General features: G+C 51.3%; 1 protein-coding gene across 7 annotated transcripts in view; it reads right to left on the bottom strand.

Annotated features, from left to right (window-relative positions):
• The window catches only part of ARHGEF10L (Rho guanine nucleotide exchange factor 10 like), a 157434-nt gene that overhangs the window by 71342 nt on the left and 72129 nt on the right, over positions 1–13963 (bottom strand). For 5 of the 7 annotated variants that reach the window (XM_084651560.1, XM_084651558.1, XM_084651561.1 and 2 more), the window contains 6 exons: positions 13018–13126; positions 7387–7493; positions 5783–5860; positions 4315–4494; positions 3193–3309; positions 1921–2013 (listed from right to left, as the gene is read on the bottom strand). In XM_084651560.1, coding sequence (XP_084507686.1) covers positions 1921–2013; positions 3193–3309; positions 4315–4494; positions 5783–5860; positions 7387–7493; positions 13018–13126 — 684 coding nt within the window. Of the gene's footprint in view, positions 1–1920; positions 2014–3192; positions 3310–4314; positions 4495–5782; positions 5861–7386; positions 7494–8584; positions 8866–13017; positions 13127–13963 lie in introns of those variants that run through there. The other 2 variants (XM_084651563.1, XM_084651564.1) reach the window with 2 other exon arrangements.

The following is a 13963-nucleotide window of genomic DNA, read 5'->3' as shown; positions in this document are numbered from 1 at the left end:
CCCCTGATGGCACGGTGCTCAGATTTTCAGAGGTGCTGAGGAGCTGTCACCCCCAAGAAGCATTCCTGAAAAAAAACTGGATTTTAGACAGGCCTGGCCTGCGCAGAGATTTGGGGAGCAGCAGCCACCCAAGCCAAACGTGCATGTGCGCACACATAGGGACACTTTCTGCAGCCGCCAGGGTGATCAATGCACCACAGACTATTCCCCAAGGCACAGTGTGCAGCCCCGGGATGCTCAGCTGCCCTGCCCAGGTCCCTTGCCTGGAGGTTTCCCGGGCACAGAGAAGTGGGAGGAAGAGGTGTTGATTTTGTTTCGTTCTCCCACCGTGCTGAACTCAGGGGCCCCGATGGCAGACCCTCTGCTGAGTGGGAGCTTGTGACACCCTGGCACCCCAATATTCGCCACTGTCGTGTCATTAGGATATGTTCTGTACAAAGTATGCCTTCTGTGGTATCATTCTAAGAGTCTTGATCCGCTAGACAGTCATATCTTGCTGGATGATACGTGCGATCGTCGTATGTGAAGTTACGAAGTTTGGCTTTGTGTGTGTTACTGAAACACGTGGTGAGGTTGAAAAAAACACCCACAAGCAGCCTTTCCGGTACAACAGTAAAAAGGCCAAACAATGTGAATGGTTTACTGAGGAAATGCACACAAGCACAAGATTACCCCAGAACTGTGGACAATAGAAACCTCTCAGAGGTAGCACTGCACAAAGGGAACCGTTTGACCCAGATCATAGCAAAAAAGCTTTCCAGCAAGTGGGAAGAAGATATAGAAGGGGGAAATGACATCATGATGGTACCTCACTTTCCCCACAACAACATACCTGGAAACACCTGAGGAACAAAGACTGAACTGGGGGAAGTGATGGTCCCAGGCTAGAGGGATTTTTAGCCTGTGTATGAAAACCTGGGAAAGCCAAGGCAGCTTATGATTTAAGAATCTGCCAGCCTGTTTATCATTCAGGGTGAGAATTTGCTAATTCATATCCTACCCATCTAGTATGTTAAGATCAGTTTGCAGTTTTGTAGTTAATAAACTTGTTTTTGTTTTGTCTAAATGACTATGGAAATCATACTTGGGGCAGAAAGCTGTTGCATATCTTCCTCCACATTGAGGGAGGGGGCGAATTTCATGAGCTTACACTGTACAGTTTCCTGTGCAGCGCAAGACAGTATAATTTTGGGTTTTCACTCCAGGGTGGGGTATGTGCCTTAGCCACTGGGAAGTGCCTTAGCTGAGCCTTCCCATCTCAGCATCTGTGTGAAGCAACAGCTGGGTGTGTCCCTACCTGTGTGAATGCTGGTGAAAGAGCAAGCTTGGAGAGCTTGGCAACTTGTCACAGCACCACAGTGTGAAAGAGAGCCCAGGCTGGTGGGTCAGGCGAGCTCAGTGGTACCTCAGTTGTAAGTGGCACTCCGGGGGGAACCCATCACAGAGCTCTTCTGTACACATCCAGACAATGGGAGCTGGCCAGCCTAGGCTAAACCCTGGGCAGGGGTGCCGGAACAAGGGAGGTAAGGCCCCATCGCTTTTTAAAGGAAATAAGGGTGAGAGACAGGGCCTCGGGGGCGGAGAGGAGCAAGCAGGGGGCGGGGCCTTGAGGGGATGGGACTATGGTTTGGGCGCCAGTGGCCCCCCCATGTTTACAGACCTTCCGCCACTCCTGACCCTGGGAGTGGGTTTCAGATCGAATTTCTAGCAGGTCAAGGGACTCAGCAGATGTAAACCAACATCACTTCGCTGACTCCTGTGGAATTATCCCAGCTGAGGGGCTGATTCACAGACACCAGGCTGACTGTCTCCATCCTGCCAGCCCTGAGATCCAGCCCACTTCCCTGCCCGGCGGACCCATCCTATCGTCCCATTACCCCCCACCCCCCTAGTAAGAGAGCAGACTCCGGTTTAAGGTACCTGCAGCAACAGAATGAACTGAGGGAATCTTTGGATGGGCTTCACCATCAGCCCGTAGAGCGTGACCCGGTCAGGGCTTGCCATCTGCCGCTTCTGTCGAGACAAGAACAACCCTCTACCACCTGCACTTCAACCAGGATCTCTCAGAGCAGAAACCCCCTCACCGTTAGTCCTCTCTCCCCTCACCCACCCACCCCATGCCACGGATCTGGGTGGGATTCTTCGCTTTTTACTCCTCCACTCCGGCCCTCCCTCATTCCATTTTCATGCTTCCCTCACTCGCCCACCGCACCCTCTCGTCTGAGGTTAGATCAACGAGAGATGCTACAGAGCCGGAATAACTAACCCATCCTTCCCCGCCATGGCTCTGAACCCGGCTCCACTCAGGACCCTGGGCTCCTGCAGTGGTTTGCATTGGCAGCAAGACTGCTGCTCTGGCTAGCAACTCGCCGCCTAACTTCACTCAAATGCAGCATTAGCAGATCACAGAATCATAGAATCTCAGGGCTGGAAGGGACCTCAGGAGGCTATCTAGGCCAACCCCCTGCGCAAAGCAGGACCAATCCCCAACTAAATCATCCCAGCCAGGGTTTTGTCAAGCCTGACCTTAAAAAAATAGATAATGGTCTCCGTGGTACAGGCCTGGCAAGGGAAGGATGCCAGTGTTAAGAGATGGGTAGGGTACCAATAGGGTAGGGTTTGAAGGAACGGTCAGTGACCGTGCACCACGTTGGCATCCGTCCTGAACTTAGAGCTCAGGAGGGTGGCACTCAACTGATGGTGCCCCCAGCTTCATTCTGGGCTGGGAATCCAAGCCCAGTGAGGAAGGATGACATGAGTATTCTGCAAGGGTAAGGTACGGGGCCAGCTGATAGGGGCTACAAGCCAGCATTATTAGAGCAACCATAGCCTCATCAGAGAAGAGCAGCCACTGATACAAGCAGAATGGATACTGTGCAGGTGAAGACCCCCACATGGTTCTGGAATCCCAACCCTGTGTATAGGGAGGCATCAGACAGTGCAGACGTGACACAGAGTGGGACAATCCTTTACTGCTCTGGGAAGCCACCGGCCAGGTAGAAAGTCCTGGGTACGAGTGACCTTTGCTAAGCGATTCACCGAGTAGTTTGAAACGCATCTTCTCTCCATCCGCATCCTCTGCTTGTTCCTGGGAAACATCAACCCGTATGATACCCCTGTTGCAAGCAGAGCCCCAGGCAGGCCAACTGCCAGATGGTGACAGGCGCATCCTTTCCTGATGCTTCCACTGACCTTGAGGAACTCCAAGAACATGGGCTTGGTGAGACAGGCCTTCTTGATCACAGACATGGCATTGGTGAAGTTATTCACGTAATCGCTGTACACATCCAGCACCATTGACTTGGAAAACTTGGCGCATGCACAAATAACCAGACAGAAGAGAGGGGAGAGTCAGATCCAGCATCTCTTTACTTAGCACCTAAAGCCGAGGAGAAGCCAGCCCCACATGACTTAGCCAGCTCACTGCAGACTGCCAGAGGCTCACAGCTTGGAAACCTGTCTCCTCCCCCTCCCCGCCCCCCTCCTGAGGCATCTGCATTCAGAAAGTCCATCCTGAAACCCAGAGCTTTCATTGAAACCTGCAAGGAGGTTACCACCATCAAACAGAATAAGAGGGGCATTGGGACTGCCGCACACCGCAGATGGGATGGTGATACAGAGGCGTTCCCATTTCCTTGCAATAGACGAATGCATGGGGGCCAGCGGATAACACTCGCGTCTAGGCCAGAAGACTGCAAGTTCAAGTTCTCCGCCAAGATCTGGGCTCGTACCCAATGTCAACACTTAAAAAGTCTGCAGGGTTCTGAGCGAGGGCCGGGGATTGCGCCATCAGAGACGCCGGAATTCATACGACCAGATAAACTGAACTTAACACATCTCTGGCAGCTGCTCCAAGGAGCCAGAGCCATGGGAACCGGACGCCTTCACCCACATTCCAGCCCCCCCCCCCCGTAAACAAGGTGAGCCCCCCATGCTGCGTGGGCTACAAAATCAAACTGTGCTCTCCCAGGCTTCCCCCTCCTTGGTCAGCTTATGGCAGCTGCTCTTAAAACCTTCCACTGGCCTTCGCGCTGCCATGGTCTCATCTACACTGTGCCGATTGCAATAACCCAGAACACACCAGGTTCCCAGAGCTGGAAGCAGTGGGTGTGGCAGCTCTATAGAGGGGAGTGGGGGCCCGGGATGGAATCGGGGATGCTGGGAAGGTCCAGATAGAAGGGTGTTGACAGAGGACGAGCATGCATTTTATATCCTACGTCACTGCCTGGAGGAGGCTTTGGCATCCTGGGGGTGGGAAGAGGAGGGAGGGAACCACACCACCTCTTAACCTCGCTCCAGAAGGGCGTCTCTTACTGAGGCCACGAAGAGGTCCCCGATTTTCTCCGTGGTGTCCCACTCAGCCACGCGGGAGAACAAGGCGATCTGGAACATGGAATGGCAGTGCAAGATCTCCTTGAGACGGAAGAAAACCACCTGGCACTTCCTGGCGCTGAGGGCCTTGGGCTCCATCTCCATCAGGGGGTGTCTGTAATCCTGTAAGCCACAGGAGGGGGTTTAAACAGACTTTCCCACCCTCCTCGTGCCCTCGCCACCCCAGATTGGTCACTCAGAGCCCATCAGTGGAGCCAAATTGAGTTGGGTGTCCCCCTGTGAACTTCCCAGCCTTAACTGTCACATCTCAGCTCCCCAGCTGCAAAACGGGATTTTGCTGCTCCCTCTCACACTCTTTGATGGCTTGTCTATTAGCCCCTAAGCCCTTCCGAGCAGGACTATCTCTCACCCCAAGTATGTCCGGCACCTCGCACCAGGGGACCCTGCTCCCAGCAGCACTACCAGAGTCACTGAACTGGTTTGATGATTTTTAAAACACTCTCTCCTCCCCCTGCTCACTCCGGCAGTTTTCCCACATTGTTCCCCAGTTCCCATGGCCCCTGCAGTTCACAGCCCACCCTGTGCTTTGCAAACATTAACGAGTTCGTGCCTCTTGGCCAAAGCCCTCCATGCTCCACGACTGCCTTGACCTAAACTCAGCAGCGCTTTGTGGAAACTTTGGATCAGTTTTTTAAACGAAAAGCACCACAGAGTTCCCTGGGCGCGGGGGAGGGTGTGAATCAAACTGTCCAAGGCACATTCCCTGTATTGTCTAATCTGTTGTGTGATTAATTTCAGGGTGCCCCTGAACTGTCAGTGAGCTGCGGAGATTGTGCGTTGAAGTCATGTCAGCCGTGGGGCTCCGAGGCGGGAGGGGAGAGCCTGGAGCCTAGTTTAGGACTGCAGGATTAGCACATTTGCTGGATGCTTCCGCTAAATGATCAGCAGTGAAACAGTTTAACAAAGCCATTTAAATTGCTGTCATTAGGTTTCAGAGTCAACAACCCACCTGGGGGCAGTTCACACCCCTCAGCACTATTGTTTAAGGCTGTCTGAAGACTCAGGCCGACGTCCCTGCATCTGGTACACTCAGGGTACACTCTTTACAGGCTCTCTTTGCAACCAGAATTGGTGGGAACTTAGTTCTCTTTAACAAAAGCTTCAGTTCTACAGCCCAACACAGCAGCAAGTCCCACAGCACTGTAGAGTCAAGGCTCCGCTCCCCCTGGCAGGTAGTCAAGTCCAGAGACTGCCATTGCTATTCCACCATCTTACCTAGAAACCAGTCTCACTGAGGTCCCCCCCAACCATGTCCTTCCCTATTCTATTTCTAAATGGGATGGGGGTTCGTTCCCGTCTATCCCATCCTCCCCGCCCCTCCCAGTCACGGAAGTCTGTAGTCTGTCTGCGCTAGGGTGGGTGACTCAGGTGGTCTTAAGATTGGCATCACCTGGAGAATCCGCTTTAACGAGTCCACGTAGCTCCGCTCACTCTGCACGATGGAGCCCAGGATGTGACGCCGCACCACCTGCAACACCCACACCAGGGTTACGGTCAGAAACGGGTGCAGAGCCCCCTCCATCAGCACGTGGGCGCACGCTCGCACACACACACACACACACACTTAGCACCACATCACATCACACCTTCCTTGTGCCCCCCCCCCTTTCCAGATATTGGTGGGAGGAAAGAGAAAACGTGACAAGGTGTCGGGCCGTAGAGCCACTCACAGAAGCAGAGCTATTTTGCTCACTCACAATGCTGCCGGGTGCTAGGACCCACCAGAGCGATGTGGAGCTATTTTGCTGACTCTTCCTTTGTGGGCAGATTGGACAGGGGTGGGGAGGTAATTTAGTTACTTAACATACAGCTACAAAAAACACACCGGTCCCAACTAGGGAGGAGGGGGAATGAGGCCAGCTGAACTCCAGCCTACTGGAAAGTTTGAAGACGCCGGGTAAAGGCTCCATACACACTGGTGTGTCTACAGCCGTTGACCCTCTTGGGCCTCTCGCCAAATGAAAACTTGTTCCTCCAGCTCCTAAGCACAGCAGAGCCCAGTATCCCGCCCCGGGGGCTTAGGGCACTTAATGCTCTAAGATTTAGTGATGTTCTGGTGCTTCCAACCTCCAGGCACCCTCCAGAGTGCCCCGTGCAGGCCGTGAGAATTTCACATGCACCAAGATTTTAGACTCTTTCCTGGGACTTCCCACAATCTCCAGTGTGCCACAAATCATGGCGTCAGGTAGCCAAGTACAGAGGTTGGGCCAGCAGCCAGGTTCTGCTGTGCTGGAGAGGACCAAGCGGAGATAAACAGCCCTCCTCTCCTCCCCAGAAGATCCCGCCAACCCTTGGAGAGAGCTACAACTGATAACAGGAAGCAACGGAAGGAGCAATGCTGGCTGGGGCTCTTGCCAGAAGATCAGGTAATTTCAGATAAGCCTCACACACAGTGGGATGCTTCACAAGTTAAGCCACTGGGTGGTTCAACCCCACTTGTGACCACAGATTTGTGGCCAGCCGGGGAACCTCGCACATGGCAAGCCTCTGGGGATTGTTTAAACCCTACAGAACTAGACAGATATTTGTTAATGTCAAGGAGCATCAGCTTTTGCTGAAACCTGGTAGGGAAGCCATCTCTGGGTTCCAAACAGTATATCTAATAGAGCGAGCTGAAATTTTCCCAATGTTTTGTCCGAAAGTGACCTTTTTCAGGCAATCTAATTTTTCCCATAAAAATGGGACAGTCGAAATCTTTTGTTTTCAGGAAAGAGATGCTCATTGGCCAAGAATTACCCCGCCCCCCCTCGATATTTAACCATTTAAATGACATTTTTGATAAAGGCTTCAATCAAAGATTCGAAAAAAGAAAAACGGCATAAAACAGGCCCCATTCAGACCCTCTGAAATAAAAGCAACTTTGCAAAGAGGCTTCCACGGGCAGACCATCGCTGGATCTAGGGGACAGCTCTCCAGGTAACCACCATCCTAGAGGAGCAGTCAGCCAGGGGAGGTCAAGTCCCACATACTCAGCGCCTTCACCCTACCACAGACCTGCTGAGGGCTTAATCCATCCGGCATGGGGCCGAGCTCTGGAGACGGGTGTTTCATGTCCGGGACTGTGACCTCCAGGAACCCCATGTCTTCCTCCTCAGAGTCACCTGGAAGGCAAAACACACAAGCAGTGAACACCTACAGAGCGTAGCCCCAGCAGAGGGACCAAGGGCTAGTACTTTGCATGGGCCAGGGTGCGCCTACAGTGGGGGAAGAGCATCCCGCCCCTGCATTCTGGAGGGCTGCGGGCGCCTCCCATTCAGATCACAACAGCGTCTCCCAGGCTGCAGACAGCATGGGCGCTCAGAGCATCCAGAGCCTTTGTCCAGCCTACGCTCATCCCACCACACACACCCTTGCCATGTAGGGGGCTGGTAACCTGGTGCTTCATGCATTGGCTTTTTCTCTCTCCTGGCATCGAGAGCGAGCCTAGAAACTTGAATACGCCGGTCTCGTCCTATGTCTTAGACATTCCCCTGGGCGGAGATGCACCCCGCACAGCTCCCACCCACCGGTCAGCAGAACTGATAGCTCGAGCATGGCCCTGGGACTGAAGAGTAAACTGTCTGCCCAGGTGGCTGGGGCTCAGTTCATTGTCACCGTTGGTTCAAGGAGCTGAGGGTTCCTCTCTCTGCAGCCGTATGTTGCACAATTGCTTAGTCCAAGCCGGGACTTACAGGAGACCCTGAACGCTGACACCAGACACCATTGGGCTGCATTAATCAGCCCAAGGAATTTGGGAGGTAGGGACTGGAGACCTCAGCCTGGAACGAATTCCCTTTGGGTTTGTTATAGCTAAGCCCTGGCTCTATCCCCAGCGAGCTGAGTGCCCCGTCTGCCCCTGAACGTCATGACCAGCCAAGCACCCATTCTGCTGAGCTAACGCCGTTAGCAGGGAAATCAAACTCACTTCGGGGTTTAAACCCATTTAATACTGCAAAGCTCCAACCAGCCTCCCATCTCAGGACCCTGCTAAGGGGCTGAACAGAATGATCCCAGCAGCAGACCACTGGGGTTTTTTCCATTGTTCCTCATGGCTTCTTCAGAAATCAAACCCAAGCAAAGGGTGTAAGGGGGGGGGAACAACAAACCCCATGCAGAGAGAAGCAGGAAGGAGTGAGCAAGTTTGGGGAGCAGAGCTGGCAGGAACCGAACCTACCTGAGAAGAGGAAGCCCAGAGAGACAACCCTCCCCTTACCTGAGGCAGAGACCGAAGAGGAGGAGGAGGAGGAGGAAATATAATTGTTTTCAATGGAGCACCGTTTCCTCCACATTCTGCCCGTTGCATTCTCCTGCAAGCACTGCCTGTCAGCTTCCTCTTCCCCACCACCCATTCTGGGTTTATGGATATAAATAGCCCCAGGAGGAAGGGCAACTGCCGGGGACACTCTGGGCTTGTGCGGCTGGAGACGGGGAGGGGAGGTGCCTAGTAACGAGGGGGATCAGAGGGCTGCAGGAATACAGCAGCTGCTTGGCTCACAACTCCCGGGTGACCTTTTTCCTTCCCTAATTTTGGAAGGGCAGCTCAGCTTGCTGTCGCTCTGCTCCGGCCCCGGCCGCCCAGAGTCACAATCACCGCTAGGGATGGGCAGGGGGACTGATCCGGATCTTCACGCCACTCAAGTTCGAATCAAGCCCATCTCTGCTCAGATGCTGCTCTCAGGAAGCACCTCATCCTCTGGGTCAGGCAGCTGGGCTCTGAAGCAGAGTCCCAGCCCCTTGCTTCAGAGGCAGTATCAGCCTGCGGAGACCTGCATGGGAGGAGGGGTGGAGAAAGGGCATAGGACGGCGGTAGACAGCTAGGTTCTTCCTGAACTAGATTGGTGTCCTAGGGCGTCTCTTCCTTTGGACAGGAGGCAGCTATTCACTTGGGTCCCGATCCATCGGGTAACAACCCTACGTGCTGCTCAGACTCCTTTTCCTTTACTCCCCCCAGCCTCTCCCTGCTCTTTAAATCACCCTCTCCAAGACCCTTAAGGACGTGTGACGTGCTCTAGTTACAGCATGGCTTGTGCTTGGACACAGTAACACTCTCCTTGCAGCTACAGAGGGCCCAGCTAATAACCGGACCCCTCTGCACTGTTTATAGCACCCTCTGGCTGTGGATCTCAAAGCAATTAAATGCTCAACACCTGTGTATTCGGCATTATTCCCACTTTACAGATGGGGAAACTGAGGCAGCAAGCTGGGACGTGACTTGCCTCAAGGTCACACAGCGAGTCTGGGACAAGAACTCAGGACTCCTAACTCCCAGCCTCTGCTCTAACCATTATACAATCCACTCCCTTTGGGAGATGGAAAAGCAAATGGACCCCGGGGATCAAACCCCAAATATCGCTGGTGGCCATACCCTGGGTGGATCACGCTGTTCTGACAGACCCGACGTCTCTGCCTCTTTCTCATGCTTCAGCAGCTCTCATAAAGCTCGTTATGCCAGGCTCATCTCATTGGACTGAACTGAGTCCAGAGCGCAGAGACTGGACTTCTCCCTCGCTCTGGAAGTTCCACTGGGATCTCTGAAACCCACAGGGGATATCGCACCTTTTCCATCTCCACAGCCCTGCTCCTGTGTTCCCCATTCCCTATATAAGGTGAGAAGCATTAGCAGAGTCTGTTTGGCTGGACTAAATTCCTTAACAACATAAGAACAGCCATTCTGGTTCAGACCAAAGGTCCATCTAGCCCAGTATCCTGTCTTCCGACAGTGGCCAATGCCAGATGCTTCAGAGGGAATGAACAGAACAGGGAATCATCAATTGACCCATCCCCTGTCGCCCATTCCCAGTTTATGGCAAACAGAGGCTAGGGATACCATCCCTGCCCATCCTGGCTAATAGCCATTAATGGACCTATCCTCCATGAATTTATCTAGTTCTTTTTTTAACCCTGTTATAATCTTGGTCTTTACAACATCCTCTGGCAAAGAGTTCCACAGGTTGACTGTGTGTTGTATGAAGATATATTTCCTTTTGTTTGTTTTAAACCTGCTGCCTCTTAATTTCATTTGGTGACCTCTAGTTCTTGTGTTAAGAGAAGGGGTAAATACTACTTCCTTATTTACTTTCTCCACATCAGTCACGATTTTATAGACCTCTATCTTATCCCCCCTTAGCCATCTCTCTTCCAAGCTGAAAAGGCCCAGTCTTATTCATCTTTCCTCATATGGAAGCTGTTCCATACCCCCAATCATTTTTGTTGCTCTTTTCTGTACCTTTTCGAATTCCAATATCTCTTTTTGGAGATGGGACGACCACGTCTGCATGCAGTATTCAAGAATTGGGTGTACCATGGCGGCAAAATGATATTTTCTGTCTTATTCTCTCTCCCTTTCTTAATGATTCCCAACATTCTGTTGGCTTTTTCGCCTGCCCCTCCACATTGAGTGGATGTTTTCAGAGAACTATCCACAATGACTCCTTGCTTACCCTTCATCAGCAATCCATGCACTTCCCTTCTCTGGAACTGTTGTTGCCTTGTATTTTGTCCATGCTGTCCTAGGGGCCTAGATTTTTAAAGTTATTTAGGCACCTAACTCCCATTGAAATCAACAGGACTTGGGTGGCAAAGTCCCATTAAAAATCTGGGCCTCAGCTCTCTGGAGCAGAGAGCACATCTGATCAGTGTTTGTACAGCTCCTGTGTAAATGCACACTGAATGGACCCCAGTGGCCTGCTGACCCAGCATGGGACATCTTAAAGGAAAGTCAAATATGAAGCCACACCCAGCTGAAGCAGAGGGCTTAGCTAGCTTCTTGCCATTTGTACCCCAGGACTCCTCTTCATAGCCCCTGGCTGAGATTTACAAAGCCAGGGACTTCCAAACTGTAAGAAAAATAGGACAATGGAATAGATGCCTAGGGAGGTTGCCTTTACTGGAGGTTTTCGAAAGGAGGCTGGAGAGCCACCTGCCTTGGATGGTTTAGACACAAATCCTGCATCCGGGCAAGGGGGCGAGTAGATGACCCATGCGGTTCCTTCTAACCCTCTGATTCCATGACAGGTATGTATTTCCATAGGAGTTGCATGGCCTGTGCCCTCTGTTGGTTTTGAAAGTCTCAATTCCTATGGGCAATGGTGACAGCTCACCGATCGATCAGTTTGCTTTGGAAGACTAGAATGTTCATGAAGTTCAACTTCTTTCCCATTCCCCATGATCACAGCCCAGGAAGGCCAATTGGGACCAACCTGCCACGGGTTGGACCAAAGCATTAAAGGGGATTAGAAAACGGGGCTTCTTCCATCACTAACCCGTGGAACATTTCAACAGAAACTGAAAGTTTATGTCACACAATTGGACAAAAACTAGACATTCTCCATGAAAATTTGTTTAGTCAAACACCCTATTTTCCACAGGGAAAACACCTTGATGGAAACTTTTTGACCAGCCCTACTAAATATTCCTGACTTAAGGCAGTGCTAGTTACTCTATCTGTGCCCTCAAGGGGCACCCCACAATGTCAGCACCTCCCCAGTTCAGCATTTTCCTCCCATTACTGGAAATAAGGTCCTGCCACCGAAACTCTAGCTGGTTCCCTCTCTCCTCCTTCACATGCTGCCAAAAAGCTAACGGAAGGGACATGGTTTGGCACAGTCGTTTCCATGGAAATGAAGCAGCAATACCCAGGATTACAACAGACCTGGCTGATAACAGGGGGAAGATCCAGATTTAGTCACGAGGGGCCAAATCCTCTGCAGGCAGCAATGCCAACCCAGCCAAGTACATTACGCTACTTACTCCAGCAAAAGTTTTTGCCCCAACACATTCTTCTGGCTTAGTAACAGCAGCAGAAGCAATGCACGAAATAAAACAGGAATGTGATTTTTATCTTTAAAAAAAAAAAGAGAGACTAACCAAAACGAGTTTTAGGCCAAAAGCATCTGGCTCTGTTTTCCCAAAACGTGCCGAGTGCCCACCGCTCCTACTGAAGATAAACACTTTAGACATTCAGACTATTAGGGGACAGCTTTTCAAAAGACCTCGGGGACAGATTTTTCAAATGCTCCCCACTCAGAACTGGGGCCAGATGACCAGCTCCCATCAAGAGACAAAGATTTTCAGAAGAGCACAGCCCTCAAGCGGAGTTCGTTTGAAAACCTGGCCACTACTTTTCAGCACCTAATTGGGAGCAGGGTTCTTTGGAAAACCTGGCCCTTAATGAAGGGTGCTTTCAACGAATGGCCTTATGCTTGCATTTCCAGCTTGAGAGTCATGAAGGCTTTGATAGGTTTCGAAAAACTAAATAGGAAAGGGAGTTTTTAAAGGATATATAAAGGTTTGACGTGTAAACTTCCCCCCACCCCTTTGAACTGTTGGAATCCCTAATACAACTGCCTTGCACTCGGCAAGGGGTAAAGACTTCACACCATCTTCAAACGTTAGACACTTAAGAGCCTAAGTCACTTAGGTGCTCTGAACAATTCTATGCTAGAGCACAAGAAAGAGCAAGAGAGTTTAGTTTGCAGTGCAAAAAGGAGGCAAAAAGCACAAGCTAGAGGCAGAAAAAAAATCAAATAGCCATCACCCAATCCTTAGTAGTAAATGCAAGGATTTCTGGTTTTTTCAGTTTGTGATTTTTCTTTCCATACAATCAGTTATTTTGCACCTGACACCGACCGCCTCAGGGCCAGTTACCTGGGGCTTCTTTCCGGTGCAAGAAGGTCACTTTCCGCATGACAGCTATCTTTGTCTTCTCCAAGCCGTCCTTTGTGCCACTCCTGGCGGCTTTCATCAGCTGCGTCATCTGAGGAGAAGAGGCACAAAGAAGTGACCATCTCTGTCAATCCTCCAGCCCCAGTTGCTCCATCCCAGAGCAAGCAGCAGCCCACGCTCCCTGCCCCTCTGCTCCAAGACACAAGAGCAGCACCTCCTCCCCACGCCAGCCGCTAACACGTTCCACGGGGGGTGGGGGGAGAGAAAAGGCGTTCGTTCAAAACCAACACTCAGGTATTAAACAGGAGCTACCGAAAACGACCACCCTCTTGGCCCTAAAGAAATGGCTTTGAAAGAATCTGAATAATTTCTTCCAATAGCAACTTTAAAAAAAATAATAAGCCACACTTTATATTAAAGATCCCTTTGTAAAGGGTTAAATTATTCAGAGATGTTATTCGCATGTTCCAGGCATGAGTCGTACATGCTACAGCTGGCTTGGAGCACAGCGCTAGATAGTCTAGATAGTTTATAAGCAGTCTCTCAACCTAAGGTCTCTCTAGCAATCTGGAACAACTGACAGGCATTTCCTGAAGCATCTCTTAACCCTTCGGAGATGAAACGTGAGTATAAAGTGTGATCTATATACCTAGAGAGAGTCCCGGCAGCGATACCATTATAGGAGCCCGAGCAGTTTCTTGCGGCAAGTTCTGATCTTTTCCATCTCCGAAAAAGAGGAAATGCCACTTTTTTGGTTTAAACTTGTGAATTTAGTAATGGGGAGGGGATGGTCAGACGCGCACGGCATTGGCCAACTCTGCTCCTGTCAAAGCAAAGGGCAGAACTCCGGCTGGCTTCAACGGGAGCGAGGTTAGGCCGATCAAACCCTTTGCGGCTGCTGATGGACAGCCCCGGTGCCTGAAGTCCT

This window comes from Lepidochelys olivacea (genome assembly GCF_965140295.1).
Source record: "Lepidochelys olivacea isolate rLepOli2 genome assembly, chromosome: 18".
NCBI lineage: Eukaryota > Metazoa > Chordata > Testudines > Cheloniidae > Lepidochelys > Lepidochelys olivacea.
This window is presented reverse-complemented; position numbering and strand designations above follow the sequence as displayed.